The sequence below is a fragment of the Benincasa hispida genome, chromosome 6, assembly GCF_009727055.1.
Source record: "Benincasa hispida cultivar B227 chromosome 6, ASM972705v1, whole genome shotgun sequence".
Taxonomy (NCBI): Eukaryota; Viridiplantae; Streptophyta; class Magnoliopsida; order Cucurbitales; family Cucurbitaceae; genus Benincasa; species Benincasa hispida.
The window spans coordinates 47,092,361-47,119,589 of NC_052354.1; the positions used below are offsets into that span (position 1 = coordinate 47,092,361).

At 36.1% G+C, this 27,229-nt stretch overlaps 2 protein-coding genes across 7 annotated transcripts; one reads left to right on the forward strand and one right to left on the reverse strand.

Annotated features, from left to right (window-relative positions):
* The first annotated feature begins 4,095 nt into the window (after positions 1-4,095).
* Positions 4,096-12,523, forward strand: LOC120079962. Of its 6 annotated transcripts, XR_005482378.1 has the most exons (14): positions 4,096-4,408; positions 4,483-4,534; positions 4,640-4,713; positions 4,793-4,923; positions 5,128-5,233; positions 5,409-5,545; positions 5,650-5,955; positions 6,051-6,647; positions 7,042-7,152; positions 7,351-7,419; positions 8,116-8,280; positions 10,293-11,756; positions 11,839-11,935; positions 12,014-12,523. XR_005482378.1 is itself a non-coding variant. In XM_039034446.1 (12 exons), the coding sequence occupies exons 1-12, from the start codon at positions 4,258-4,260 to the stop codon at positions 8,233-8,235; spliced, it is 1,782 nt and encodes a 593-aa protein (XP_038890374.1). In that variant the 5' UTR covers positions 4,097-4,257; the 3' UTR covers positions 8,236-8,639. The 6 variants fall into 6 exon arrangements, 4 of the variants coding, with proteins under 4 accessions (XP_038890373.1, XP_038890374.1, XP_038890375.1 ...); XM_039034446.1 differs by lacking the exons at positions 10,293-11,756; positions 11,839-11,935; positions 12,014-12,523 and having other exon boundaries at positions 4,097-4,282; positions 4,355-4,408; positions 8,116-8,639; XM_039034445.1 differs by lacking the exons at positions 10,293-11,756; positions 11,839-11,935; positions 12,014-12,523 and having other exon boundaries at positions 8,116-8,639.
* A 6,332-nt stretch (positions 12,524-18,855) lies between these two features.
* On the reverse strand, positions 18,856-24,544 carry LOC120079398 (enhanced ethylene response protein 5-like). Its single transcript, XM_039033563.1, has 13 exons — positions 24,228-24,544; positions 23,993-24,129; positions 23,783-23,876; positions 23,623-23,712; positions 22,846-22,911; positions 22,299-22,388; positions 22,112-22,168; positions 21,836-21,897; positions 19,869-19,956; positions 19,629-19,705; positions 19,474-19,548; positions 19,282-19,387; positions 18,856-19,200 (listed from the first exon to the last, which is right to left on the reverse strand). Exons 1-13 carry the CDS (start codon positions 24,393-24,395, stop codon positions 19,069-19,071), a joined length of 1,242 nt encoding a protein of 413 aa, XP_038889491.1. The 5' UTR covers positions 24,396-24,544; the 3' UTR covers positions 18,856-19,068.
* Between the last annotated feature and the right edge of the window lie 2,685 nt (positions 24,545-27,229).

Consider the following 27,229-nt stretch of genomic DNA (forward strand, 5'->3'; position numbering starts at 1 on the left):
TGTCAGTTTCTACTCCGTCTGGGAATGTTATTCATGTGGCTCAGAGAGTAAAATCATGTCAGCTTTTAATAGCAGAGTGTATGTTAGATGTGACCTTGTTGGTCTTGGATATATCGGATTTTAATGTGATTTTGGGCATGGATTAGTTGGCTGACAACCATGCCATCATAGATTGTTTTTGTAAAGAAGTTGTGTTTAGACCATCTGTAGAAGCTAGCTTTAAATTTAGATGAGCTAAGACTGAGGCTTTGCCTAGGGTAATCTCAACTTTGAAAGTTAGGAAGATGGTTAGTTAGGGTGCTTGGGGCCTTTTGGTCAGTATGGTGGATGTTAGAGACCCTAAGGTTGTTGGGGTTGTTGCGCTAAATCTCATAGGGTCTCGTAGTTTATAATTGTAATGTACAAACATTTTATTTATGTAATAAAATCTGTGGTGTTTTATTTCAAAATTAGTTGCATTAACGACAAACCAATAAACTAACATCTAAGGCTATCTTGTAGCTTAAACATGTATGTAGAGACATACGAATGGATCATGTCTAAGTGATAACCCAAATGGTCTATAGTAGATGGATAAGGCTGGATACCTTATCTTGGTGACACTATGAGTTTGGGTCACTTTGTAGATGTTACAATTGTTGTAAAGTGCTACAAATGATCTGATCCTGATCAATCATGTGGAGACATGTGAGCGGGGATATTCTATACAAAGGAGTTTGTATAAGACCGACTACGAAATATTAAGTCTCATTATATAACGCCATTCATAATAGAGACTTACATTTCACCAAGATGACCATAGGTAACATGACCTGAATTCTGAGTGAGTTGTGAACTCCTGCCTATGAGGGAGATCCTTTCATTTGTATGGGTGAGAGTGGCCAGATCGCCGACTCAACAAGCCTATCATTTTGGGAATTCGTTTGATTGGGGGGCTGGGAACACAACTACACAAGAAGGAATTCGCTCATTCCCCAATGTCGGGGGTAAGTAGATAAATTACTCCTCTAAGGGCTGATTCCGAGGATTGAACAATGTGGCGCCACACCCCCTCTTGGCCCAAGAAGGGTATGATCATAGTTGGACTATGATTTATTGTTTACCAGAGGGATCAGTGGTATTTAAGGAGTTAGATGTAACTACAGGGGCAAAATGATAATTTTGGCCCAACTGTACTTACGAGCAATTTGTGGAGGGTCATCATACTGTTGATTGGTTATATCTAATAGACACAGAAATATATCTGTAGTACGAAGGTGCAACTGCCAATCTTTGATGGAGTGCCCGACAGTTACGAATGGTGAATAATTTAATTAAAGAGTTTAATTAATTATCCACGTACTGTTAGAGCTTCAAGCTACAAGTCCATGAGATCCTCTCAGTAGCTCAACGGGATTAAAATCAGAATAAGTTCTTGGATTAATTTGAATTGTTCAAATTAATTGAGAGAATTAATTATATATGATATAATTAATTAAATTTTAATTATATGTGATATAATTACTATAATGTATTTGATACATTATAATATTAACTATTTATGAGAGGAAATAAATATTTGAATATGATTCAAATATTAATTTTATGAATTGGATTCATATTGTTAAATTTAATGTAAATGTGATTTATATTAAATGTCATTAGTGAGAGAGAAAAAAAACTATAGGTTATATTGTATATGATACAATATTAAAACTATAGATTATATGTTATATTTGATATAACATATAATTTAATATATATTATATGATAAGGTGGTTATCATATTAATATATATCAAAATTATATATATTAAATACTCGGAAATTACTCACAACGACTGTCAAGTAAATTAGATTTGTTAAACGACAGCTTGGAGAGACTAGATGATCGTGAAGTGTTTCTATACGATAGACACTCAGCTAGCTGATTAGCTAAACGATCGTGCAACTTTTGCTAAACGATTGCATAGCGTTTGTTAAACGATTGGGCATCGTCTATACGATAGACTTTGACATCTCCCACTTGCTCAATCGTTTACATGATTGTCATCCTCCGGTCTCTTCCTCTAACTAAGTCTGCACAGAGCCCACACTTTTGGATTCTCGCACCGAGAATACCAAGGTAGCCATTGTGGTGATATCATACTCAAATCGATACTAGTCGAGGTTCTGTGGAGGTCGTTCATTGCGTTCGCTGTGTTTGTGATCCAGGTGATTGTTGTGGATCGTGTAGTGTAGTGGTCGAAGTGTTCGAGCGTTCATGGTTGTCGTCTTGCTGTGAACGAGCGTTCGTGATCAAGGGTGTTGAAGATGAGTCTTCAAAGGTATATTAATTCTATCCCTTGATCTTTAGAAAAGCATGTTGTAATTTCGATTTGTGTATAGCTTGTTGTTTTCGTTTCTTGACTGTAATTGTGTATGTCCAAATATGAATGAAATTTGGAACGATCCTTCTGCTGCTCATGGACGTCCGATTTCCTTCAATTCGTGGAAAAGATTGTTCGTGATCTAATCGATAGCGAGAGATTAGGTAGACGTGCTAAGCGACAGCGAGAGGTTGTTGTTCCAGTCTTCACGAGAGCGAGAGATCAGTAGAAGAAAAGTTCTTCAAAGGTATGTCTCTCGTTTCTTTTGGTTTTGATTATTAAAGTATGTTGTAATTTGTTAGAAGATGCATAACTATTTTGTATGTTTGCGAATGCATTTAATTCGGTCACAATGGACTTGAAAAGATCTTGCTTCCGCTCATGGGTTCTCTTGAATAAGAGTTCCTTCACTTTTGTGTTTGGATGTAGATTCGAGGTCGTGAAAGAAAAATCAGTGCGTTGTCCAACAGGTTTGGGGTCTATTCCAGTGAGATTTGAGTAGGTTAATTGGAGGTTTTGAGATTAGTTATGGTGATTAAAGTTAGGTGCTAATTTTGGAATTTAGAATTGGCTAATTTTAGGGATTAATTCAAGGTTTTTACTCAAAATAAAAGTGGTCTTTAGATTGTTTTTTTTGCTTGGGCTTAAATTTGAGGTATGTGATGTACTACCAGTTCACCCTCGAACCCAAGTTGATTTGAGATTGTGTTTGCACTGAAAGCATGATTATGTATTGATGGGTTCAATTACTATGACTTATTATGGTTGGCTGTTGAGAGTGTTGTGGAGACCCCTGCTTACGTGGCGGAAAATATGATTTTATGTGAATGTTTGTTAGGTTTGGTTGATGGGTCGCTTACTAAGTATATTTATATACTCATCTTTTTCCTTTTATATTTTTCAAGTAAAGGTAAAGATAGACCAACGAATGACAAGAGAGATCCGTGACCCGACCATTTGGACGTGTTATCGCTTCCGCACTTAGGTTTCATTTGACAGGGTTTGATTTAGGAGTAGCATTTTAAAATCCATTTTTTCATTTATTAATTTGTTAACTTGTTTAATTGCTATTTATTCTAAATTTGAGTCAGGGGTACCTCGAACGTTATTTTCAGGATTTTATTATTTATTTAAGAAAATAAAACTTTTAGTTCTTTTATTTAATTTTCCGTCAAGGAATTTATTCTTAAGCCTATGCATGCACATAGTAGCGTCTTAGAAACATAATAGAAATTTTGGTCATTATACCTCTAATCATTTTGAAGGATTCATCCTCAAATCGAAATTATCACATTATAGAGCAAATTCTTAGTCATGTGATGTAACAATCTAACTCTCCTTTGATCCTTCTTGAACTCTCAACCATGGAGGAGTTCATAAACATGCTTGGAGCAATATTTTCTAAGTAACATCTTGTCACATAATTCTAGATCCCAAGTTTCATTCAACATTCTGACGATTTTCTTCTTCAATGATAATTTTGAAACATTCATGTAATATTACATCTTATATTTTTAAAATAAATAAAAAAAGTCTAGAGATATATTTTAGAATTTAGATCAGGGTTTTTTTTTTTTTTTTTTTTAAATAGAACAATTATTTTTTGTAAAGTATTGTAACCTCGGTCGATAGTACGGTAAACGTGATAATCCTCGTTGTTGGTTTACAGTTAGGAAGGACCCATAAACAAGAGTGAGACAAAACCAAAATTTTGGCGCCGTAGTATTTGGGGTAGTTATTCATCGCTTCTCTTACCAAAACTTCATCTGCCCCACTCTTCACTGGTTCCTTCTCTCACCGCCAACCATTTTCCATCCTAAATTTCCCCAACTCTAAATCTCTGCTTTCATGTCAAATATCCATAATAATTCAACCGTTTTCATCCTTCGCCTGCCGTTTTTCCCTCAATCATGCCAGGAACTATCAAACTTTCAGGTAATTCTCTCCCATTTCTTCTCTTTACTCCATTACTTTTCCTTCTTCATGCTTCATTTCCATTTCTTTCAGTTCTGGAGTTCATCGACCTTCCCGAGCTTTTGCCTTCTCCAATCTCGATTAAGGGTACCCAAATCAGCTGCTTGTTTGATTTTTATTTTTTGTTGTATTGATTCTGAAATGGGTTCGTTTCATTCCAGTTTCCATGGGGAAAAGACATTACGAAACTTCGGAAAAAGGAGAATTCTCATTGTAATGAAATTTGTCTCTGTCATTTGTGATGTTTATCTTCTTCGTGAACTGGATTTTGTGTGGTTTTTCCTCTGTGAATTATGGCATTCTTGTTGGTGTATACAGTCCATTGACAACTCTGCGAGATGATGTGGTTCTTATAGTTCAGGATGCTGGGGGGAATGAGATATCACGTGCAGGTTTGTTCTAGGAATTTCCCGTTGTTATCTGATTTAGTTAATTTATGAGGCTGATTGGAATGGTTTTGTTTTGGGGAAGGTGTTCAGGCAAAATCAATAGTTGAGAAGGGTTACTGGGATGATCTTTTTCCTCTTGAAGGAGGAGGCTGTGTGCATTTGCAATTCCAGTTTGCTCTTAGTGAAGATGATCGCAGTCGAATTCGAATGATGGTACTTTCAAACCTTTTTTTTCCTTTTCTATTCAATAATGTCACTTTGTTTACTGAATTCCAGTTGATAGTCATCTGTATCATTTGAGTTGTATTATTGCAATCACTGAGTTTAGTTTCACTCACTTGGACCCTTTGTTTGGCATCACGATAACTTGAATTGCTTTCGTTGTTACTTGTTATCGTTTCTACCTTTTTCCCATAGAGAGAAACCGCTTTGAGAAGAAAACACGTTGAGCATCAAGATAAAAATCTCAAAAGCTCTGGAAGCAACCTTGCATCATCTTTTTACCTCAACCGTGAGCTCTCTGGTTAGACCCTGCTCTTTTTTGTCTCTTTTTTTCTTTTGAAAAACCAAATAAGTCCAGAAGCTGAATCTTTTCATGGTTAAGGTTATATAGTAGGATTTTGTAGCTGTCAGGTTTTTTACATTGGTGTTTTCTGAAAGGTTATTTCTTGATTTTCTGAGTGCTCCGTCTTCTCAAGATTCGCAAAAGTGTCTTCTTCAAATTGGGGATCTAAGTGCTAAAGAAGCAGCTCAGCAATCTCCATCAGCATCAACAGAAAATATCCCTGATGAGAATCCAGTTACTGAAAAAACAAACAATGTTCAACTTGATCAGGTTTCAACCACTTTCAGTTGAGGTTTCATGAATATGTAGAGCAATTTCTTGCTGAAGTTCTAATACTTGTTTTGGGATTTTGATGGGTGTTTTATTTGTTTTAGAATGACGCAGATAGAAATGAGGTTAGTCCATCAACAATTTCTCAGTTGCAAGAAGTTGATGCTAATAAACCAAAGGTAAATAACACTGTATTAGTTGAGAGGATGGGGACACAGTCACCTCATGCAAACAAACTTTCACCACCGATTCGTTTGGAAGAAAACTTATTCAATTCTCAAGGCTCAGAGTTATCTGATTCTCCATCAAAAGGTGAAGAGAAGACTGATGCTACAGAGACCCCATCACGTAGGAGAGCTCCTGGCAATGTTAAAAAAGTAATAAGCGCCTTTGAAAGTAGCCTGACTCAGGTATACTGGACGATGCTTTATAATATTTATACCATTCCATAGGCTTATTGCTTGAGTTTATTAATGTTTGAATAAAATTTTGGTTCTTACATCAGGATACAAAACCTCGCATTAAACCTACCTTAAGAAATGCTCACCACAGTGTGGAAGAAAAGCAAACATCTCTGAAAGTTAACCAGTCGAAAAAACCCACCGAGGATAATACCAAACCTATATTGTCACAAACGCCAATAGGCCCTCCTTTTGCAGGGGACTTGACCCATGACTTGGAAAATATCATTATCAAGCAAAAGGAACAGAAACGTAAATTCATTGACACTTCAGATGGGACTAAAATATCTGAGGACCCTAGGCAATCACTAAAGTTAAAGGGGAAAAAGAATCAAGTTGGAGGAGAAAAGTTGAGTAAGAAGGATAAGATGCATAAGGAGCGTGATGATATAGAGTCAAAGAATGATGAATCTTATCAAAAGTTGGTGCCTGAGAAGCCGGACTGTGATAGAAATTCAGTAACAGGTGAATCAGTATCACGTGTCAAAGACGAGCAATTTCCCTCCAGAAGGTCTGGTGGCTGGATATTTCCAGATGAAAGAAGACGGCTTTGCGTCACGACAGGTGGTAATTTGTTGGGAGGAGGGCGCACTAGCTATACATTCAACCGTAAAGCGGAAATGAAGATTTCCATGGAAGAGGTAATCCTGGTTTAAATAGTTTTTTCCCCCTATTTAGTTTCTTAAAACTACGTATAGGTGAAAAAAGTTATATTCATTTGATCTTTATGAAGCAACGTAAATTTTCTTGACAATCTTGCAATTAACTCTCCATTTTAAATTCTTCTTGACAATCATGAAGATCAGAAACTTGCTGCAAAACCACAACCATACTCTTAAGTTAGTCCATGCACCCACTATATGATGATGTGTGTGCACAGCATATTAGTGACATCTTCGCTCTTTAAATGGTCAAGGCCCAGTGTGCAATGAGTGAAAGTCATATGTTAGTGCTTTATTTTGTTTTAAGAAAATACTTTATCGATTGTATCTTGTTAATGGTATGCAATGGATGTGCTTGCACTTGCATCTGCAGAACAGAGGTATCTCAGAAACGAAGGCAAATGGGGGCAAGCGTGATCATCAAGAAATGATCAAACCAGAGAGTTCAGATGATGTAAAACCCTCTGAAGGACCACTTGCCAATGTAATTTCAATCCTCTATGAGGCTCATTTAGATTTTTATCATCTAAAGTGAGATCAATAACTGATTAAAATTGATTAAGAGTTCGATCTAACATGTTTTAACCTTTTAATGATTTAAAGAAATGGTTATTCAATTATTGTGTTTCACTGGGAGTTACAAAATTATTGATGTTTTGCTCTCCCAAATTCTCTTGTTTAGGCCCTAAAGATTGCAATAATGGTTGGGTTCGGGACTCTTGTTCTCTTTACTAGACAAAGGAAAAAGAAGGTATGAGATAATTTTTGTTGAATTCCATGCTTCTTGAGCTTTTACTTTCCAACGCCTTGCAAGAAACTTCTGCACCAATCCATCTTCAAAGAGAAGGAAAAGTAAACCTGTTATTTGTCATGTGAACATTCCTTTAAGGATGAAATTATGCTTACAAAGCATCATAAATTCACACAAAAGGCATCCATATACGCATATCTGCTAGTTGGCATCTAAAACTGTGGTCTTTCCTTCTGTTCCCATGTCTGATACACATGGTTTTATTTATGACCTTACAGAAATAACCAGTTGGATGAAGAATCCATATCAATCCTATTCAAGGAGATCGAAGCTGTTACTTCCATAACTGCAGCCCAGCTTTCTTCTCCCATTCTTTTTTTTTAAAACCGCATATGCATATTAACAAATTTTGGCCTTTCGTACAGAACGTGTCATTGATGTACTTGCAATTCCTTTCTTCACCCCCATTGTATAAATTTTGTGCTTATTTTGAATAAATCAACTTTATATTCTAATGTTCTGTAACTTAGTTGAGGAAGAAGACGGTAACCCACTCATTTCAAGTTGATTCTCTGAGACTATTAACTCATAGATCTTTACGCTCACCCTCTCAAATCTGTCAAGTCGTTGATAGTTGTATGTCATGAGAACATGTTCTTAAGACACATATCTCTCTATTTGAGTTCACATTTGCAGGGGTCAGAGATTGAACCGTCAACCCCATATGGTAATAGATGCTTTATCAACACACACAAACCTTTGTGGTTCTACATAGTTGTTTCTCAGGTGTGTTGTATTGCAGCTATGAGCTGTTGAAGACAATTTCATTCTGATCCAGTCATTCATACCCCTTGCGGTCCGGTAAGTTTTCGTCATATTGTATTGCCCTTAATCTTATCTTCGTTCTTATGTCTCTTGAGCAGTCCTCTGGTTTGAGGTAGTCTGGTTTCTTCCTTTTGAAGTGTGATGCTTTCTTCTCACTTAGTTTGGTTCCTTCTAGACTCCTACACTTTGGTTTGTTTCATGTAAACTGCCTTAATCTTAGTCAATAACTTACTCCTGCTTTATTTCAGAGAGGAAAAAGAACACTTGATACCTCACTAGACAACTAGATTCTACAATATTTGATTGTCAAAGACACTTGCATATTCTTTTTAAACAATGTTTGAGCTACAGCTAATTCATTTGTTCACCTTATGATTTAGGGTAAGTTTGTTGTACCATTATTATTAAAGTTTTGATTGTTGATTAAATAGTTTTTTTTATTCAAATTAATTTTTTAGATCAACTCTGAAAAATAATTATAATAATATTTTTAGGTGATATTCATTTGTTACCAAATATTTTGGAATTTAACTTCAAATATATTTTTATTACTCCTAAGGATGTACATGGGTTAGGTTGGATTGCATTAGGTTGGGGAATTTTTTGGACCAACAAGAAAATTCGAGTTGATCGTTGTCTACCCGAATGACCCGAATAAGCCCTCTAATCTAACTCAACTCTTAAAATTCAGGTTGGGTTGGGTTGTCAGGTTATTTATTTTTTTCTTTCTTTTTTATTAATTTAAAATACTTAAATTTGTGTAAATACTATCTATTTATTAAAATTTCATAAAACTCAAATATTAAATATCAAAATTCAAGATATCTATTATAAACTTCATACGAACAACATAAAAATATATATGAGTTGTAACATATATATATATATATATATAGAAATTCGGATTGGATACCCAACCTAAATTTTTAAAAGTGTAACCCAAACCCAACCCAATTCGAAAAGAACATAGTTTAACCTAACCCAACCTAAAATTAAAACTAATCCAACCCAACCCTTACAATTTGAATTGGGTAGTCTGGGTTATTTGGGTTGTTGGGTCATTTTGTAACATCTAAAGTTTCAGATAAATTGGGGTTATTTATCTTAAATTATTGGGCTTTAATTTTCTTTAGTTTTTGGATTTTTGAGTCAATTTAAAACAATTGAGGAGATAATTAATTTTACGTGGTTTTAAATTGATTTAAATATTTGAAAGGATTTAATTTGTATCAAATTGACAGATTTTATGCCCTTTAATTTTGGTTGGTTTTTGGAGTCTAAATTAAGGTAATTTGAGAAGTTAATTGATTTATTAATTTGATAGAATCTTTTGAGATTTTGGAGATAAAATATTTGATTTATCTTTTTAATTTTTTTTTTTTAAAAAATGAAAGAATTGGGATATTTGAAATTAAAGTAGAGTGAAAAGAGGCAAAAAATCAAAAAGAAAAATAGCAGTTTGGTTTTTCGGCGACAACTTCCACAAAAGTGTCAATTATCGGAGTTTGAACTGTTGGATCATGCTGAAATTTAGTTGATCTGTTCGGGACATATAGGGTCTTGTTTTGAACGGTTGCATTATTGTTTGGAGCTCTGATTTTGTCTGTAATCGATGCTGAATAGAATCGATAAAACTGGAAATCTCCTTTCTCTCTCACTCTCGCAAACCCTCCTCATGCAAGACCTTCACTGTTAACCGCTAGCCTAAATAATTTGCGCCGCTCGACATCAACGGCCGTCACTCGTCTATGGTTGTCGTCACTGCCAGTGCCGCTAGCACCATTGTCAATGGAATTGATATTTTGGATAAGTTATTTGGTATTTTATGAGTTTTCTTGAACATCTTGAATATCCATCAAATTTTTGTTAAAGTCTTGGCTTACCCATATTATTTTGATGTTGAAATTGAGTTTTACAGACTCTAAAGGTGCTTTCTAACAATACTAAAATTGTTCGGCATCCTTTTTTGTAAGGTTTGGAATCTTTGTTGAGAATTTTTTGATACCCAAGTGTCCGCTTAATTTTTGTTTTAATTGTGATTTTTGGAGGTTGGATTAGAAGGTCTAAAGTTGCTGTCCATTAGAGCTAAAAGTTGATTTTGGTGATATAGTCATTGGATCTGTTGATTTTGAAGTTTCTAAGTGGTTTTGGATCAAACCACTTGTTGGGTAAGTTGTTTGAAGACATTCAGGTTAAGTTGTGATTGGAATTGTGCCCTAAATTTTGGATTTAATTTTGGTTTATGTTTTTTGATTTATTCAGGATTTAAGGTTTTACGAAGTTAAATTGCTAGCTATTTGGATTTAATTTCAAGGTAAATGGTTTACTACTGGTTCGCCCTCGAATCAGGCACCTTAACTAAGTTGATGTTAAGATTGTGTATACACGTAAAAGCATGATATTATTATGGTGGAATAATTTGCTATGATTTGCTAATGGATGGACTCATGAGGGTGTTCTGGAAACCTATCAATTATGCTACTAAGATCGTGATAACATGTTTATGGTTTGATATGAAATTTGGATGTCATATGTTGCATGTTGGACCAATGGTGACTGTCAGTAATCCTATCGAGCGGTATATATCTTATTTTTTTCTTATGTTTGTGAACCCTCAGGTTCACCATTTATGACCGATTCAGTGTCCCTCAGGGATCACAACTATTGTTGTGATACGTGTTCCTTCAAGTTCACTAGACTGCCATGATATGTGTTCCTTTGAGTTTACTAGACTACCATGATTTATGTTCCTTCGAGATCACTAGACTGCCATGATTTGTGTTCCTACGGTATCACCATGACTGCCATGATTTGTGTTCCTACGGGATCACCACGACTTCCATGTTATAAAATGTAAACCAATGCTTAGATAGGTAGGCTAACAAATTCACCTAGTTGACCTAGTAGTGGGTCACTTACTGAGTATTCATACTCACCATTTTTTTATGATATATTTTTTAGGTAAGGGCGAGAACAGATCGACGAATGATAAGAAGAATCCGTAACCGTACGATTGGGACCAGATAGAAGCTTCTACTCATGTTTTCATATTTTTCATGTTTGAAACGAGTTTTGGTGTTTAAAATTGTAGAACTTTTTATGTTAAAATTTCAAGTTCTTCCATGTTTTCCAGTTTTAAATTTATGTTTTTAGGGAGACCCCGAACAAATGTTTTGAGTTGTCTTAGTGGAATTTTATTAATTTTAATTAATAAATACACACTTCCCGTTGAACCAAAAAAGAAAATAAGAAAAGAGAAGGAAGTTAAGGTTCAACTTTCTTTGGATTGTCCAAATATTAAGTACCCTCTCCTTGGGGTACCTACGATATAATTTAAAGCGATGATCCAATACTCCTTGGAGCATGAGGTTCCAGGTGCTATATTCAAGGAAATGGTGAACCGGATTACCGATAAGAATATGGACAACGAGGTTCGAGAAAATGCATTTTAGCCATTATCCAAATCCTTTTTTTAGGAGTTGACTAAACCAAGTTCATGGGTTGAGTGTGATGTAAGTTTACAATCCTTGTCCTTTTTACCAAGTACATACATTTTATTCCCATCTCCTGACGTATATCTTGTTTTGGATGCAGACTCTAAATATCCTATTTGAGTTCATGAAAGATAAATTCTATAGGCAACCAGACATGTGTATTGACGCGTCTTACCCTCTTACCAATTGGAATAATGGTAACCATCTACTGTACTTTTGAATAGGAATACGTTGGTTGACTATTATGTGTTTTTAATGTTATTTTCGTCGTGTAGAATCACCTAAATTCTCGATATGGGGTCTACAAACATATTAAGAACAAGTCGACTTTGGATGTTGTCGTACCATGGGGGGATGAGACGTTACCGGATTATGTCATGGGTAAATTCGATGTCAAGTGGTCAGATGTGGACTTCGTATATACGGCAACAAACATCGATCAGCATTGGATATTGATAGCATTCGATCTAATTAGAGGTCGGTTATTCATATTTGATTCACTACTGTTCATGACATCAAAGAAGAAGCTAGAGTTTTTCCTTGAACCCGACCCACCTATATGAATACACAACAGGGGTCGTTAGATTGTGGAATATTTTTTTTGTAAAATTCTTAGAACATTTAGTGACTGGTAATGCCCCTACAATAACTCAGGATAAGATGACTTGACTATACGACGCAATTGGCATGTCAATTGTGGATGAACATTCCATATTATTGACGTACTTGTATATTATGTATATTATGTATATTATTGATGTAATTTTACTAGTATGTTATTTAAATTGTTAGTGTAAAACTACCATGAATATAGAAAATTCATTCATGAATAGCCAACAAGTTAAATTAAACTTATAAAAGGGAGAGCGAGATAAGGGAGACATCTGAAGAGATTGATGAATAGACAAACTTTAGTAGTCAAACTTATAAGCGAGACATTTTAAAAGGGATTCCAAGTGATAGCGAGATAAGCGAGAGCGAGACGTTTCCAGAATGGTTCATGAATAGCCAACAATTTAATTACACTTATAAAAGAGAGAGCGAGATAAGCGAGACATCTGAACAGATTCATGAATAGACAAACTTTAGTAATCAAACTTATAGGTGAGATATTTTAAAAGGGATTCCAAGTGATAGCGAGATTAGCTAGAGCGAGATTCATGAGAGCTAGACGTTTCCAGAATGGTTCATGAATAGCCAATAATTTAATTACACTTATAAAAGGGAGAGCGAGATAAGCGAGACATCTGAAGAGATTCATGAATAGACAAACTTTAGTAATCAAACTTATAAGCGAGACATTTTAAAAGGGATTACAAGTGAGAGCGAGATTAGCAAGAGCGAGACGTTTCCAGAATTGTTCACGAATAGCCAACAATTTAATTAACCTTATAAAAGGGAGAGCGAGATAAGCGATACATCTGAAGAGATTTGTGAATAGACAAGTGGCACATAGAAAATTACAATTTTGGGGATTAAAGTGGCACATAGAAAGTTACAGTTTTGAGGATTCGTGAATAAACAAGTGGCACATAGACAATTACATAGATAAGTGGCATATAGACAATTACAATCAACCGAAATTTGAATCATTTGGATTAGAATCAGTAGGTCACCCGGACGTGAGCGGTTCACTGCAGTTTTGTCGATTATGCTCGTAGTTCCCACACTTACCACATTTTATTTGTCTGCGTTGTTCTCCTCTTGATGGTATTCTTTGTACTCTTCGTCGCCCAACCTGTACCACTCTTCTAGGAGGTGTAATATGTTTTTCCACATATCCCAGAGGTCTCTTCCATTCAGATATATGACCGAATGGATTTACGAACTCTACATAAGCAGCCATGAGGAAGTCAACGCTATAGAATGGACTATACAAACCATGGATGGGGATGTTTCATTCTCGCGAGCCAAAATTGCATGCGAACATAGGATACCGAGTGAGTCAAATTTCTTGCATATGCATTCTTTCGTATGGAGGTTCACTATACCATACAATCGATTGTCCCGCACATGGATACTTTAACAATCAATCGGCTCAACTCGATATCGTTTGCCCTTGTCACACTCAGTTGCTAATCGATTTTCACAATAGTCTGAGTGTGACGTCGTTTGAGATGCCCAATAATTTCTCCGTTCATAAAACCATGAATGGATGAGGCCTCGAACATGTTCCAACAAGCACATTATGGGTAGCTGTCGATATTCTTTGGTCAATGAATTGAAACACTCTACACCATTGGACGTCATGTTATCGTATCTTCGTTCTATTTAGTAAACACGCACCTACCTTTCAAGACCAATATCCTCTAAATATTTCGATACTGCACCATTTCGAAAAGTACGTAGTTGGTCCAAGTGTGCTTGGAACTCTGACATGCGAAATGCCCGGTTGCATCCTTGAACATCCCAACAATCGTGTTTTCCTTAAAGTTGGAAAGAATATTATTTTCTAGGTGGTAGGTGCACAATCCATGAAATGCTATGGAAAAAACCGCACGAATGACATTTCCAAATAGATACTACTCGATCGAACACGAAAACCAAGTTAGGGGGTTCTCCAATGGCACACTTCAAGTTCGACATAAACCACTTCCAAGCTCGATCAGTTTCATTGTCCACTATGGCATATGTTAGTGGGTAAACTTGGTTGTTGCCATCCATGGAGACATCAACCAACATAGTCTCTTTGTATTTTTCTTTCAGATGCGATCCATCAACAATTATCACAGGCCGACAACTTGAAAAACCTCTAATACAAGGTCCTAATGCCATAAACATGTACTTGAAATGGACATCATTTTCAAGTTCGATTTCAAACCTTGTACCTAGATTCTCCATCTTTAATGCTTCACTATATGCATGTAAAACAACGTACGACTCTTCTAGAGTACCTCTGGCGAGAGCATAAGCGGTTTCCCTTGCACGCCACGCCTTATCGTAACTTATGTTTATGTCGTACTCTTTCCTTATATCCTCAACGATGTGATGATGTTTATAAACACGTCCTATGCCTGTAAACTTATCTTTGATTAGTTCACCAACTACTGCAACCGTTGCTTGTCTATGGTCATGATTTAAAATTCCAATAGAACATGTGTGCGACCGCATATACTTCGTGATCTTAAATATATCGCACCCTGGAATTTTAACTACATGAAGGCTCCACTTATAATTATCCTCTATACATTTAACAGTAAACAAAGACTTAGTTGACTTCCTTACCTTATATTCAAAATTATTGTTTATGCACAGAATAGACAAACTCATTTTTAAATCACTCTTACTCAAAAAAATTTGACCAACTTCAACATATGTCTCAGATGAAGAGGTGTCAGGCATAATCAATTCCCCTCTACGACATGAAGACATGGAATTCAATCATGTTGATCTCTCAATAACAGCCAGTGCAAGTCTACGCACCTCTGAAGGACCATAGTCCATAGAATTCAATCCTACTAATCTTTCATTATCAACCACGAAAGGATCACGCTCTTCTGAAGGACCACAATCTATAAAATTCAAGCATGTTGATCTCTCATTACCAAGTACAGGTCTATTACATTGAGTTTCCCTTTCCAAGTCCACTGCACAAATGTTGGCATTGTCTATTGATAATGTTGATGGTTGAATGTTCATAAATAATGAAATATCACCCTTTTCTCGATTAAGTTCATATGTTCATAGACAATGAAATATCACCCTCTTCTCGATTAAGCTCATATGATGTCTCGTATTATCTGTCTACACCTATACCATCATGACTCATATTCACATTTTCGTCATGGTATGATTTTAGCGTTACATATAGCTGAACCCTAGAAAGATCATCCCAGCAAAGAAGGAAGTAAACATCACCGTCATTTCGTATGTATTGTGAAGGGGCTTCAAAGTCAAGCTTATATTTAACTCTCATAACAACATCAAACTATGAGCAAACTTACATTTGCAATCCTGTAAATGTGAGCTTTAAGTTCTTCATACTTCAAGGTAATAGGCACAACAATTCCTGTTAACTCGCCTCCAACATACAAATTTTGGTTCTCATCCCAATGACCTTCGTACCGAATTAGTACACACTTTTCTGTCATCCTACAAAGTAAGAGAACACTTTTTATTAAGCAGATAATAATACACATGGATCTCTCTCGTTGTCGCTCCCATGTGCTCTCACTCTCGTGACTCTCGCTCTCGCTGTATCTCATTCTCGCGCCTCTCGCTTTCGCTCAATTTCATTCTCTCGCGCCTCTCGCTCTCGCTCAATCTCACTCTTTCGCTCCTTTCGCTCCGCACCTCTTGCTCTCACTCAATCTCACTCTCTCGCTGTCGTTCAATATCGCTCTCTCCACCTTTCTCGTTGTCGCTCTCTCCACCTTTCTCGCTGTCGCTCTCTCTCTCCACCTTTCTCTTTGTCGCTCTTTCTCACACCCCTTTCGTTATGCTATTTACAACGTCTATTTACATACATTTTTTGAGATCATGTTTCTACAAATACCAATGAAACCAAGTTCAAGAAAAGTCTGTTCTGTTCTGAAAAACCTGTTCTAAAAACTCTGTTTGGTTCCAAAAAACTTCGCTCTGGAAAGCCTCGTTCAATAGTTCAAATGAAGTTTAGATTTTAAAGAATTCACCATTACATATTTTTCTATGTGTTAACGATTTTAAGTTGTAGATAGATTTTGTGAAAATTTTCAAATCAATCGTACAGTGACAAACAATCACATCACGATGGAAGATGAACAGACAGCGAGAGCGAGACGGTTATTAGGGGCAATTCATGTAATCTCATATCATGATGACGTAAGAAGAAAAAAATTAAATAGACGCAACACAACATGGAAGACAAAAATTAAATTCACTAACCCAGTAGAGAACTTCGATTACGGCAATAGATGGACAATGGTTTTGCAGAGCGAGGTTGAACGACACTTCACGATAATTTTGAGTGGAGTGGGACGACCGTTGAATTTGAACGCACGAGTATCGTATAGACTAGAGAGACTTTTTTGTAATTTCATATCGTGATGATGTAAGCAGAGAGTCAATTGACATTATTTTTAAAAATAGATCATTTGATATTTTAGACCAAAAAATTGGATCATTTGTTATAAATTTCCCAAAAAGAAAGGGGAGGGGAAGAAACCCTAATAGTAGTAAGTAATACGTTGGCGTGCGGGGGGCAAAATGGGAACACCAAAAGTTCAGCGGGGGGCCATATAAATACTCCTTCCTGTGCGTTGTGGTGAAATTGCAGCGCGGTTGCTCCGCCGTGGCGGCTGCGCCGCTCTGCCCTCACTAGTTTAAGAATGAGGCTTTGCTCTCGGAGATGGAGGTTCCCTTCGCTTCGAATGCTTGTAGAGCCCATGATTTCAGCGCGCTACCATTTCCATCTCTCTCTCTCTCTCTCTCTCTCTCTTTTTGATCATTATCATCATCATCATCATCTTCTTCTTCTTCTTCTTCTTCTTCCTCTTCATAGTCCTAATGTGTTGGCAATGATGATCGATCTGAAAGTCTATGTACCAGATATGGAGTTGAGCTGCGACCCTTCGTCGGGCATGGCGACTCGGACACCAGTCTTTGTGGATTCATCTTTCACTCAGACTTTTTGTTTGCCGATGTTCGCAGCCACGGATCGTCTCGTCTCCCTCCGTTTCTGAGAAAAGGCGAATCTGAGCCTTCCATCCTCTTAATTTTTTGTTTCATCTATTGATTTCTATCTGAGGATTGAAGTCGGCGATTGTTTCGTTTTCTTTTTCTAGGGTTTGTTTCCTGCTTATTGTTTTTAGTTGCATGATTTCCTCTCGTTCAATTTTAAGCGAATATTCTGCTTTTCTCCGGCTGAACCGCTAGGGTTTGTTCTTTGAGTATGAAAGAAAATAGGTTGAAATTGACAATTGGTAATTCTCTGGAACTGAGGAATTGAAGAAGATAAACCGAGTCCATTTGGGAGGAGTAGATTGATGAATGATGATCGTTGGCTCGATTGGATGTTAAGTGGTTGTTTAGAATAATGAATTCACCAGCCCCTCAAACCATTCTACAGAGTTCATTTCCAATCAAGAACACTAAAGCGAAGATCCTTAAATTCATAGCAATGTTAAGAAACTCAGCAACTTCTTTTTGTATCACCAAACTCAGGTTTATAAATTCACGAGAGAGCTTCGTAATAATTACATGATTGATTTGATTTTTTGGTGTTTGAATTGAATTAACAGTTGCACATCAGAAACGGAAGACATTGGCATTGAACTTACACAATGAAATGATCTATATAATAAGTTACTTGGCATAATATATCTCGAGGGTGTGTAAAGTTTGTGGACAAATAATCTAAATGGTGGATGAGTTTAGAATGAAGGACTAAGACCAAAGAATAAAATAATGGCAAATTATGAAAACCTTGGAGTCTAATTACTCGATCAACTTTAATGGTGGAAATTGGAATTCTTAAGGTCTTTGAAAATCACATTTGGTTTTTTTGTTTTTAAAAATTAACTACTTTTCCGTCAAATCCTCCGTTTGATATCTAATTTAAAAAATTAAGTCAATTTAAAAACTAAAAAAAGAGTTTTTAAAATGTAATTTTTATTTTTAAAATTTGACTAAAAATTCAACTATGATAAATGATAAAAATTGAACTTCGGATGGATCTCAACTAGTTTAGACACTTTTAAGAATGGAAAAGAAATGCTATTATTAATTGAGAATGAGGATGAAATCACATTTTTTTTAGGTTGCATTTGATAGTAACTTTGTTTCTAAGAACTATGCTTGATTTCTAAATAAAATAAAATTTATCGACTAAGTCTGTATAATTGTGAATGACATAAATAATATCACAAAACCAAATTTGGTTATCAGTTGAAGTTGCTAAAAAAATGTAAGAAGCTTCAGTAAATGAAAAATGGAAGACGATGACGAGTCCGACCAAAAAAGAAGGGAGAAAATTTGTCAAAAAAAAAAAAAAATGGAAGCCCGCTTTTGAAAGAAAAATGGCTGACGGTTTTGGAGGGTCAGAAAAAAGAAAAACAAACAAACAAACACGGATTTGAGGAGTCATTTTTTGAAATACACTACAAGAATATGTTAGGCTTACAAGAACGAATAAGTGAGGTTTTTTGGAGTAGAGAATAGATGATTTGGGCAGGAATTCGGTTATGCAATTCTCACACCATTTTTTGAAATACAAAATGCTGTGATCTTGATACAAGTCTGTTGTCCAAAATATGTTCTACTACTTTCTCTTGGATTAAGTAAGTGAAATATAAATGAGAAATGATACACTTACAACTGCCTGGTCATAAAACAACCTTTTTCTTAAATTGTTTCATGAGCCAACGGGCTTTCCATTCAGTCGAGGAAAAGGATCTTGTTTGCTTACCACTGCAACTTTACTCTTGTGAGCGAAGTACCCCTTCACAAGACTCTTATTTATGAGTATGGCCATGATGCACTCTACCTGCAAATTTAAGGGAACTATGAGATGACACGAATAGGTTGGTGACTCCATCAACAACATGAGTGATTTTGCAACGAATACCTCGTCGATGTCCATGTCTACTTCCAACCACTGTAAAGCTCTTACAATTACTTCTAATTTGATCTGGTGAGCTTTGTTTGGATCCTTTTGCCTTTGTATAAAGTAGCTGGAGAGAGTAGAGAATTCAGAATAATGAACATATAGTCAGGTGGAGCTTATAAGCCAACAAAGTACAAGAACGGGTGAGCTTACATTTTCTTCACCAATCTTTGGTAAACTTGAAGTTCCAACTTCTCTAAGACAAGATACACCCCTGATCTTAAGAACCTGATATAACAAAGGAAACAAGTTTGAGTTTACGTCCTTGTCCTAAATACACAGAAGAAAATATGAAACAACAGCTTTACCGATCTTCATGCTCTTGAAGAGCATGTCGCAGAAGCCTAGGATCACCTCTTTTAAGAGCTTGCACAACATTTTCATACTGTGAAGTAAGGACATTATTATTTCTCTTTTAGACCGTGCAAAAACCAAGCATGCAAAAAATTACAAAACGATTGCTTACACATCATTATGTTCTAGAAAAACTTTACAAGTAGCTTAAATAATTTATAGACCGAGTAAACATTTGTAGAAACTTGCAATACCTCAGAAAGGTTATACTTCTCGAGAAGCGACTTAGTAGGTAAGATCCCCATAGAAAGCTTCACAGGTATTAGATACTTTAATATCATTCTGTTCCACAATTAGTGCCACTTATGTAAGACTCCCTTCAATTTCACAAGCTAAATAGGACTATTCAAGAAATGACTACATAATAGATAACCAAATGCATCAAAAGAACTGGGCATATTAAAATCTAAAATGACGATATAACGGGCCATATAGATAAGAATATTTCAATGGGCACAGAATATTAAAATTTAAACCTGCATCTTCTCGTAGGCTATAGTATAGAGTTCTAACAAGCAAGAATACGGTACTTTGTAAGTATGTATAAATTGACTAAGAAAAGAATCCCATTGAAGGATGAAATTATAATAGTTATAATAGTGAAAAAGAGGTAGAAGTCAAAGAAGAGTACAAAAGATCCATCCAATGGATGTAAACAAAAATAGAAATAATCGTATTGTAGTTGAAAGGAAAGCAGGTTTACACCAAATTCTTGAATATATGGAGCCAAAGTATGTTCCTATTATAGTCATGAAAGCAGTGGTTTCTGACTATGTTCCTATTATAGTCATGAAAGCAGTGGTTTCTGACCAAGTTCCAACCAAAGTGGAAAAGAGGTACTTCCAGAAATTTGCGGCAAAGTAATAGTTGATGAAGATGTGGCTTTTTGATTCCAATCTTTGCATGGCAGAGACCAATCCACGGATCAGAACCATGGCGGGATGTTTAAGTTCAAACCAGAGTTCCAAAAAAAAAAAAAAACTTGACTTTCTTTGGATCATGAAGCAAAGCGCTAACAAGGGAACCTTTGCTGTAAACATTATTGACATTTGACAAGAGGTCAAACTGAGAAGTAATCATTTGGTCCGAATAGAAAGGTTAGGTAGAAGGCAAGTGGGAAACGGAAGTCCACCCCCATATCTCGATCTCCCCCAAAAAATCTTTCAAAGTCCAGGTCCCAATTGGCTGTTGTGTAGTTCCAAGAAACATTAACAGATGGAAATAGAATGGTCCGATTGGCTAAGAGGTGAAGCCCCAGGTAGGCAGTAGCAAGTGGGGAGGGCTTTTAGAGGAAGGAAGAGAATCAAAGAGAGAGAAGTATCATATTCCATATTTAACTGCCACGTTTTCCCTCCAAAAGGCCTTCTTCTCTATAGACAAACTCCATCCCCGTTTTGTGAGAAGAGGTTTCTTCGTCATTTTGGTGTATCCCCATTTTGATGGAAGATTGTTAAAAGTATCAACCATCGAATTGAGCCCAAAGGGTGTATCAGCGGTGCTTACCATTTAGAGCAAACCCAAACTAAGAGTTACGCTACCAGAGGCTACGAGAACCATGTAAGAAGTTTCATAGTTAAGGCCCAAAATCTCAACCCTTGGTTGTTCTGAACTTTTAACTTTAGGGTGGGTGCTTCTCAAAAGATTGAAATTCTTGAATGAAAAGATCAACAGTCGTTTGCCTTTCATGGAGGAAAAGACTGAAGAGAAAGGTGTTATTAGCAAACCAAAGATAATGACCTGGCGGCTGGCAGTAGGACTCCCAAATTAAAACCACTAATTAAATCCTGGGACAAGGAGAATAACATACTGATAATTTGCCACAAGAGTGAAAAGGAAAGGGGAGAGAAGGTCATCTTGCATAAGTGATAAGCCCCCTTACAAAAATATTAATTTTAAAACCACTAATAATTTTTGTCATCTTACAAAACGATCCATGAACTGTTAATTTTAGAAATTCTTAAATGCACCCTCTCATAAATCATAGGTTATAGCATAAACTTGTAATAATAATAGAGTATCATGTTTGTTAAAATCTCAAGGAAAAGATTTATCTATTTCAAACATTCAGTAATATACAAAAGAGAAAAACATCAATCAATCATCCATCCACAATTGTCTGCGCAAAAGCAAATTATATGCAGCAAGCACACCTGAGTCAAACCTTATATTAGCTTCTCTTTCAGGGTTGCAATGCATCAAGGCGTATGATAACTTTTGATCAGCCTGCCATGTCACAGAAGTGATAAAGTAAAATGAGGTTGAAAAGGAAGGGAAAATTAAAGGCTTCACGTATTATTCACAAGTCACATGATAAGGAGACATGACAAGCTTGAAAGATTGGTACCAATCTGAGTGAAAAAATCATGTGGATGCACCAGTATTAACTGAGGAATTTAAATTCCTAAGCCCTAAATGCTTTGACCATAGAATTACTTACAGCAGGGAAATTCTCGTTGAAAACTTCCAGACGGCCTGTATAATACATGTAGGTCACCTAAATAACACAGTTACTTTTGTCAGAACTTTTCAATATAAACCATGATGGTCATATCATCCTGGTGAAATATAAAAAAGGATGATGACAATCCAGCAGGAAAACATCAGCAACCAAAACCAATTCTGACCCTGTCTCTTTTAGGGAACTCCTCAAAGTCAAATATTCGAGCTGTTTCAATGCTCCTTATCACACTACGGCACAGGTGCACAGTACCAAGCTGCAATCACATTAGTTACTTCATCACTATGTAACCAGAGATGTATAGACTTAATTTTTTAAATTATTTATAATTAATTAATTACTTTAAAAAAACACAAAAATAAAAACAAAAACAAACAAACTAGAAGCACATAGAGTAAGCTACGCATCAAACATAGATTTATTTGTAAAAATTTGCTATAAGTTTTGTGTTCCAACTAAACGGAGTCATTCTCCAACTATGTTTTTCCAAATTCCATCACATCACCATTCTGGCAGATATTATTGTCACAGAGATATGTGGATGGTGTGAATATGAAACAGGAAATGTTAAGTAAATTTTTTTTTAGAGAAGGAATGTTGAGTAAGTTTTTAACAGCCATCTTTTCTAACCAAGGTGCAAAAGAAATGTCAAATTGAATCTGAATATTACAGTTTCTACTTTTGAAATTCAAATGAAAAAACACATTTGTTACCTTAAAGTATATCTTGAACAACTGACATGTTACATACAATGCTCCAACACGTTTAGGGCCTTTTCCCTAAAACACAAAAAACAAAATTTTATGTAAGCAAGATGAATATGCAAATCCAAAGCAATGAGTATCAGTCGATAAGTCTAATGAAATCTATGTAATCTGATGTTAACTAGCTATAAGCCTCATCGTTGTCAACAATAAATTGTTTACTGATTTAAAAACGAGCAAAGAGCATATAATTCTCCAGTTAACTTGCTGAAAGATGTTGTTATAACTTCAGTCTGTGATAGTTAGGAAATCCAGCAAACGGAATGAAATATATTTGTGGTCAGTTAATCCTGTCACCAAGTAACTTAACTTAAACACAAATGCTAATTCAATTTAAACTTCAAGGTTTTATGTTTGTATGAATTTAACCATTCTCAATACAGTCTCTCACATGTCGTCCAAATAGGAAAAAAAAATTGGTAATTGTTACAAGAATTTAACTCTGATCATTCTTCTTAAATAGATCTAAGAGTTCAAGCTTTTACATTAGGATAAAATCGAGACGTTCTCGTTGAAGATGGGATCTAATGTTGGAAAGCTGATGAAACTTCCCAATTCATCGTCTCAAGGTACAATGGGGGCTATGCATTCAAACTAATGTATGGAAAAGAAACGTTCTCGTTTACAGAGAAATTCTAGAAGTTAGAATTTGATCATTGCGGAAAATAACATAGAAAGAGTAGATAAACACGTCTGCAAGAAAAAGATTGTTTGAACAAAACATACAGCAAGAACCCCAAACACTTTCATAAGAAATGAGCCAGCTCCCTTTAACTTTTCCGGCGATTTTCCATTTGAAGCCAGCTCTCTGTCAGCCTGCAAACACATAAGCCTAATTAACCACTTAACAAGACATTAAATTTCCAAACAGAGCCTAAGATCATACCCTCTCTGCAATGATCCTAATCTCATAAGCAACTACATACAATGCTTCCAACGCCCAAGCTGAATCCCAAGACCGAAATTCCTGAGTGAAAGCGCTGGAAAGTTCCACCATTACAAGCACGATTACTTGATTTCATACTAAAATTAAAGCATTAATCAGGCACAAATAAAACCCAGGTGTATCCAAATAGATTGGAGGGAAAGAAAATACTTCGCGGATTTTTCAAAAGCTTGATAAGCATCAACCAAATGTCCAAGGCGGTAACACTGCAGCGCACGAAAGAAATTCACCAATATTTCTCCAAACTGAGAATATCTATCCGACTGTCTGATCAACCTATTGGCATCCTGTCAAAACCCAATCCCTAAAATTAAAGTTCGCTTGTGATTAACAACTAGAACAAGGATTACAGGTCTTGGAAGGTTGAGGGGGAGGGAGAGAGTACCTGGAAAACATTGAGAGAATCAGCGAGAGCGAGAAGATTGGCGGAATTGGAGGAGAGGGCGAGAAGGGATTTGAGAGAAGCTCCATCTTGCGACGCAACAGAGTCTGAAAATCGATTCAAGTACTCAGTAATTCTTCTATGTGCCTCTCCCATGCTCAGGTACGCCATTGCCGGTTTCCTCTATGCTGCAAATCTTTGAGTGCTTCTTCTACAGTACAGCACTTTGCCTCTGTTAATTTAGTTCTACGGCGAAACCAAGCGGTGCCGTTTAGTTCCGGGGGCCGAGTTTGACTTCCAGCCCAGCCCACTATAAACTTAGTCACATAAATTAGTTTGATTGCAAATATACCATTCATTTCCGAAATATTAATGCAAAATAATTTACAAATACATTAAAAAAAAAAAAAAAAAAAACATGATGTAGTTCTTAGAGTATATCAATGATAAACTATATTGATGATAAAAGTTTTTCAATGATAAAATCTATCGCTAATAGAAGTCTATCAATAATANCTCTCGCTCAATCTCACTCTTTCGCTCCTTTCGCTCCGCACCTCTTGCTCTCACTCAATCTCACTCTCTCGCTGTCGTTCAATATCGCTCTCTCCACCTTTCTCGTTGTCGCTCTCTCCACCTTTCTCGCTGTCGCTCTCTCTCTCCACCTTTCTCTTTGTCGCTCTTTCTCACACCCCTTTCGTTATGCTATTTACAACGTCTATTTACATACATTTTTTGAGATCATGTTTCTACAAATACCAATGAAACCAAGTTCAAGAAAAGTCTGTTCTGTTCTGAAAAACCTGTTCTAAAAACTCTGTTTGGTTCCAAAAAACTTCGCTCTGGAAAGCCTCGTTCAATAGTTCAAATGAAGTTTAGATTTTAAAGAATTCACCATTACATATTTTTCTATGTGTTAACGATTTTAAGTTGTAGATAGATTTTGTGAAAATTTTCAAATCAATCGTACAGTGACAAACAATCACATCACGATGGAAGATGAACAGACAGCGAGAGCGAGACGGTTATTAGGGGCAATTCATGTAATCTCATATCATGATGACGTAAGAAGAAAAAAATTAAATAGACGCAACACAACATGGAAGACAAAAATTAAATTCACTAACCCAGTAGAGAACTTCGATTACGGCAATAGATGGACAATGGTTTTGCAGAGCGAGGTTGAACGACACTTCACGATAATTTTGAGTGGAGTGGGACGACCGTTGAATTTGAACGCACGAGTATCGTATAGACTAGAGAGACTTTTTTGTAATTTCATATCGTGATGATGTAAGCAGAGAGTCAATTGACATTATTTTTAAAAATAGATCATTTGATATTTTAGACCAAAAAATTGGATCATTTGTTATAAATTTCCCAAAAAGAAAGGGGAGGGGAAGAAACCCTAATAGTAGTAAGTAATACGTTGGCGTGCGGGGGGCAAAATGGGAACACCAAAAGTTCAGCGGGGGGCCATATAAATACTCCTTCCTGTGCGTTGTGGTGAAATTGCAGCGCGGTTGCTCCGCCGTGGCGGCTGCGCCGCTCTGCCCTCACTAGTTTAAGAATGAGGCTTTGCTCTCGGAGATGGAGGTTCCCTTCGCTTCGAATGCTTGTAGAGCCCATGATTTCAGCGCGCTACCATTTCCATCTCTCTCTCTCTCTCTCTCTCTCTCTTTTTGATCATTATCATCATCATCATCATCTTCTTCTTCTTCTTCTTCTTCTTCCTCTTCATAGTCCTAATGTGTTGGCAATGATGATCGATCTGAAAGTCTATGTACCAGATATGGAGTTGAGCTGCGACCCTTCGTCGGGCATGGCGACTCGGACACCAGTCTTTGTGGATTCATCTTTCACTCAGACTTTTTGTTTGCCGATGTTCGCAGCCACGGATCGTCTCGTCTCCCTCCGTTTCTGAGAAAAGGCGAATCTGAGCCTTCCATCCTCTTAATTTTTTGTTTCATCTATTGATTTCTATCTGAGGATTGAAGTCGGCGATTGTTTCGTTTTCTTTTTCTAGGGTTTGTTTCCTGCTTATTGTTTTTAGTTGCATGATTTCCTCTCGTTCAATTTTAAGCGAATATTCTGCTTTTCTCCGGCTGAACCGCTAGGGTTTGTTCTTTGAGTATGAAAGAAAATAGGTTGAAATTGACAATTGGTAATTCTCTGGAACTGAGGAATTGAAGAAGATAAACCGAGTCCATTTGGGAGGAGTAGATTGATGAATGATGATCGTTGGCTCGATTGGATGTTAAGTGGTTGTTTAGAATAATGAATTCACCAGCCCCTCAAACCATTCTACAGAGTTCATTTCCAATCAAGAACACTAAAGCGAAGATCCTTAAATTCATAGCAATGTTAAGAAACTCAGCAACTTCTTTTTGTATCACCAAACTCAGGTTTATAAATTCACGAGAGAGCTTCGTAATAATTACATGATTGATTTGATTTTTTGGTGTTTGAATTGAATTAACAGTTGCACATCAGAAACGGAAGACATTGGCATTGAACTTACACAATGAAATGATCTATATAATAAGTTACTTGGCATAATATATCTCGAGGGTGTGTAAAGTTTGTGGACAAATAATCTAAATGGTGGATGAGTTTAGAATGAAGGACTAAGACCAAAGAATAAAATAATGGCAAATTATGAAAACCTTGGAGTCTAATTACTCGATCAACTTTAATGGTGGAAATTGGAATTCTTAAGGTCTTTGAAAATCACATTTGGTTTTTTTGTTTTTAAAAATTAACTACTTTTCCGTCAAATCCTCCGTTTGATATCTAATTTAAAAAATTAAGTCAATTTAAAAACTAAAAAAAGAGTTTTTAAAATGTAATTTTTATTTTTAAAATTTGACTAAAAATTCAACTATGATAAATGATAAAAATTGAACTTCGGATGGATCTCAACTAGTTTAGACACTTTTAAGAATGGAAAAGAAATGCTATTATTAATTGAGAATGAGGATGAAATCACATTTTTTTTAGGTTGC

Excerpts from the sequence above, each read along its gene's own strand:
- LOC120079962 (XM_039034445.1), top strand. The coding sequence starts at position 4,258 with ATGCCAGGAACTATCAAACTTTCAGGTAATTCTCTCCCATTTCTTCTC. Across the intron at positions 4,535-4,639 it reads GAAAAAGGAGAATTCTCATT|TCCATTGACAACTCTGCGAG; the intron begins GTAATGAAATTT and ends TGGTGTATACAG. Across the intron at positions 5,956-6,050 it reads TTGAAAGTAGCCTGACTCAG|GATACAAAACCTCGCATTAA; the intron begins GTATACTGGACG and ends TTCTTACATCAG.
- LOC120079398 (XM_039033563.1), bottom strand. The coding sequence starts at position 24,395 with ATGGCGTACCTGAGCATGGGAGAGGCACATAGAAGAATTACTGAGTAC. Across the intron at positions 24,130-24,227 it reads ATTCTCTCAATGTTTTCCAG|GATGCCAATAGGTTGATCAG; the intron begins GTACTCTCTCCC and ends GGGTTTTGACAG. Across the intron at positions 21,898-22,111 it reads TCAACGAGAATTTCCCTGCT|GCTGATCAAAAGTTATCATA; the intron begins GTAAGTAATTCT and ends GTGACATGGCAG.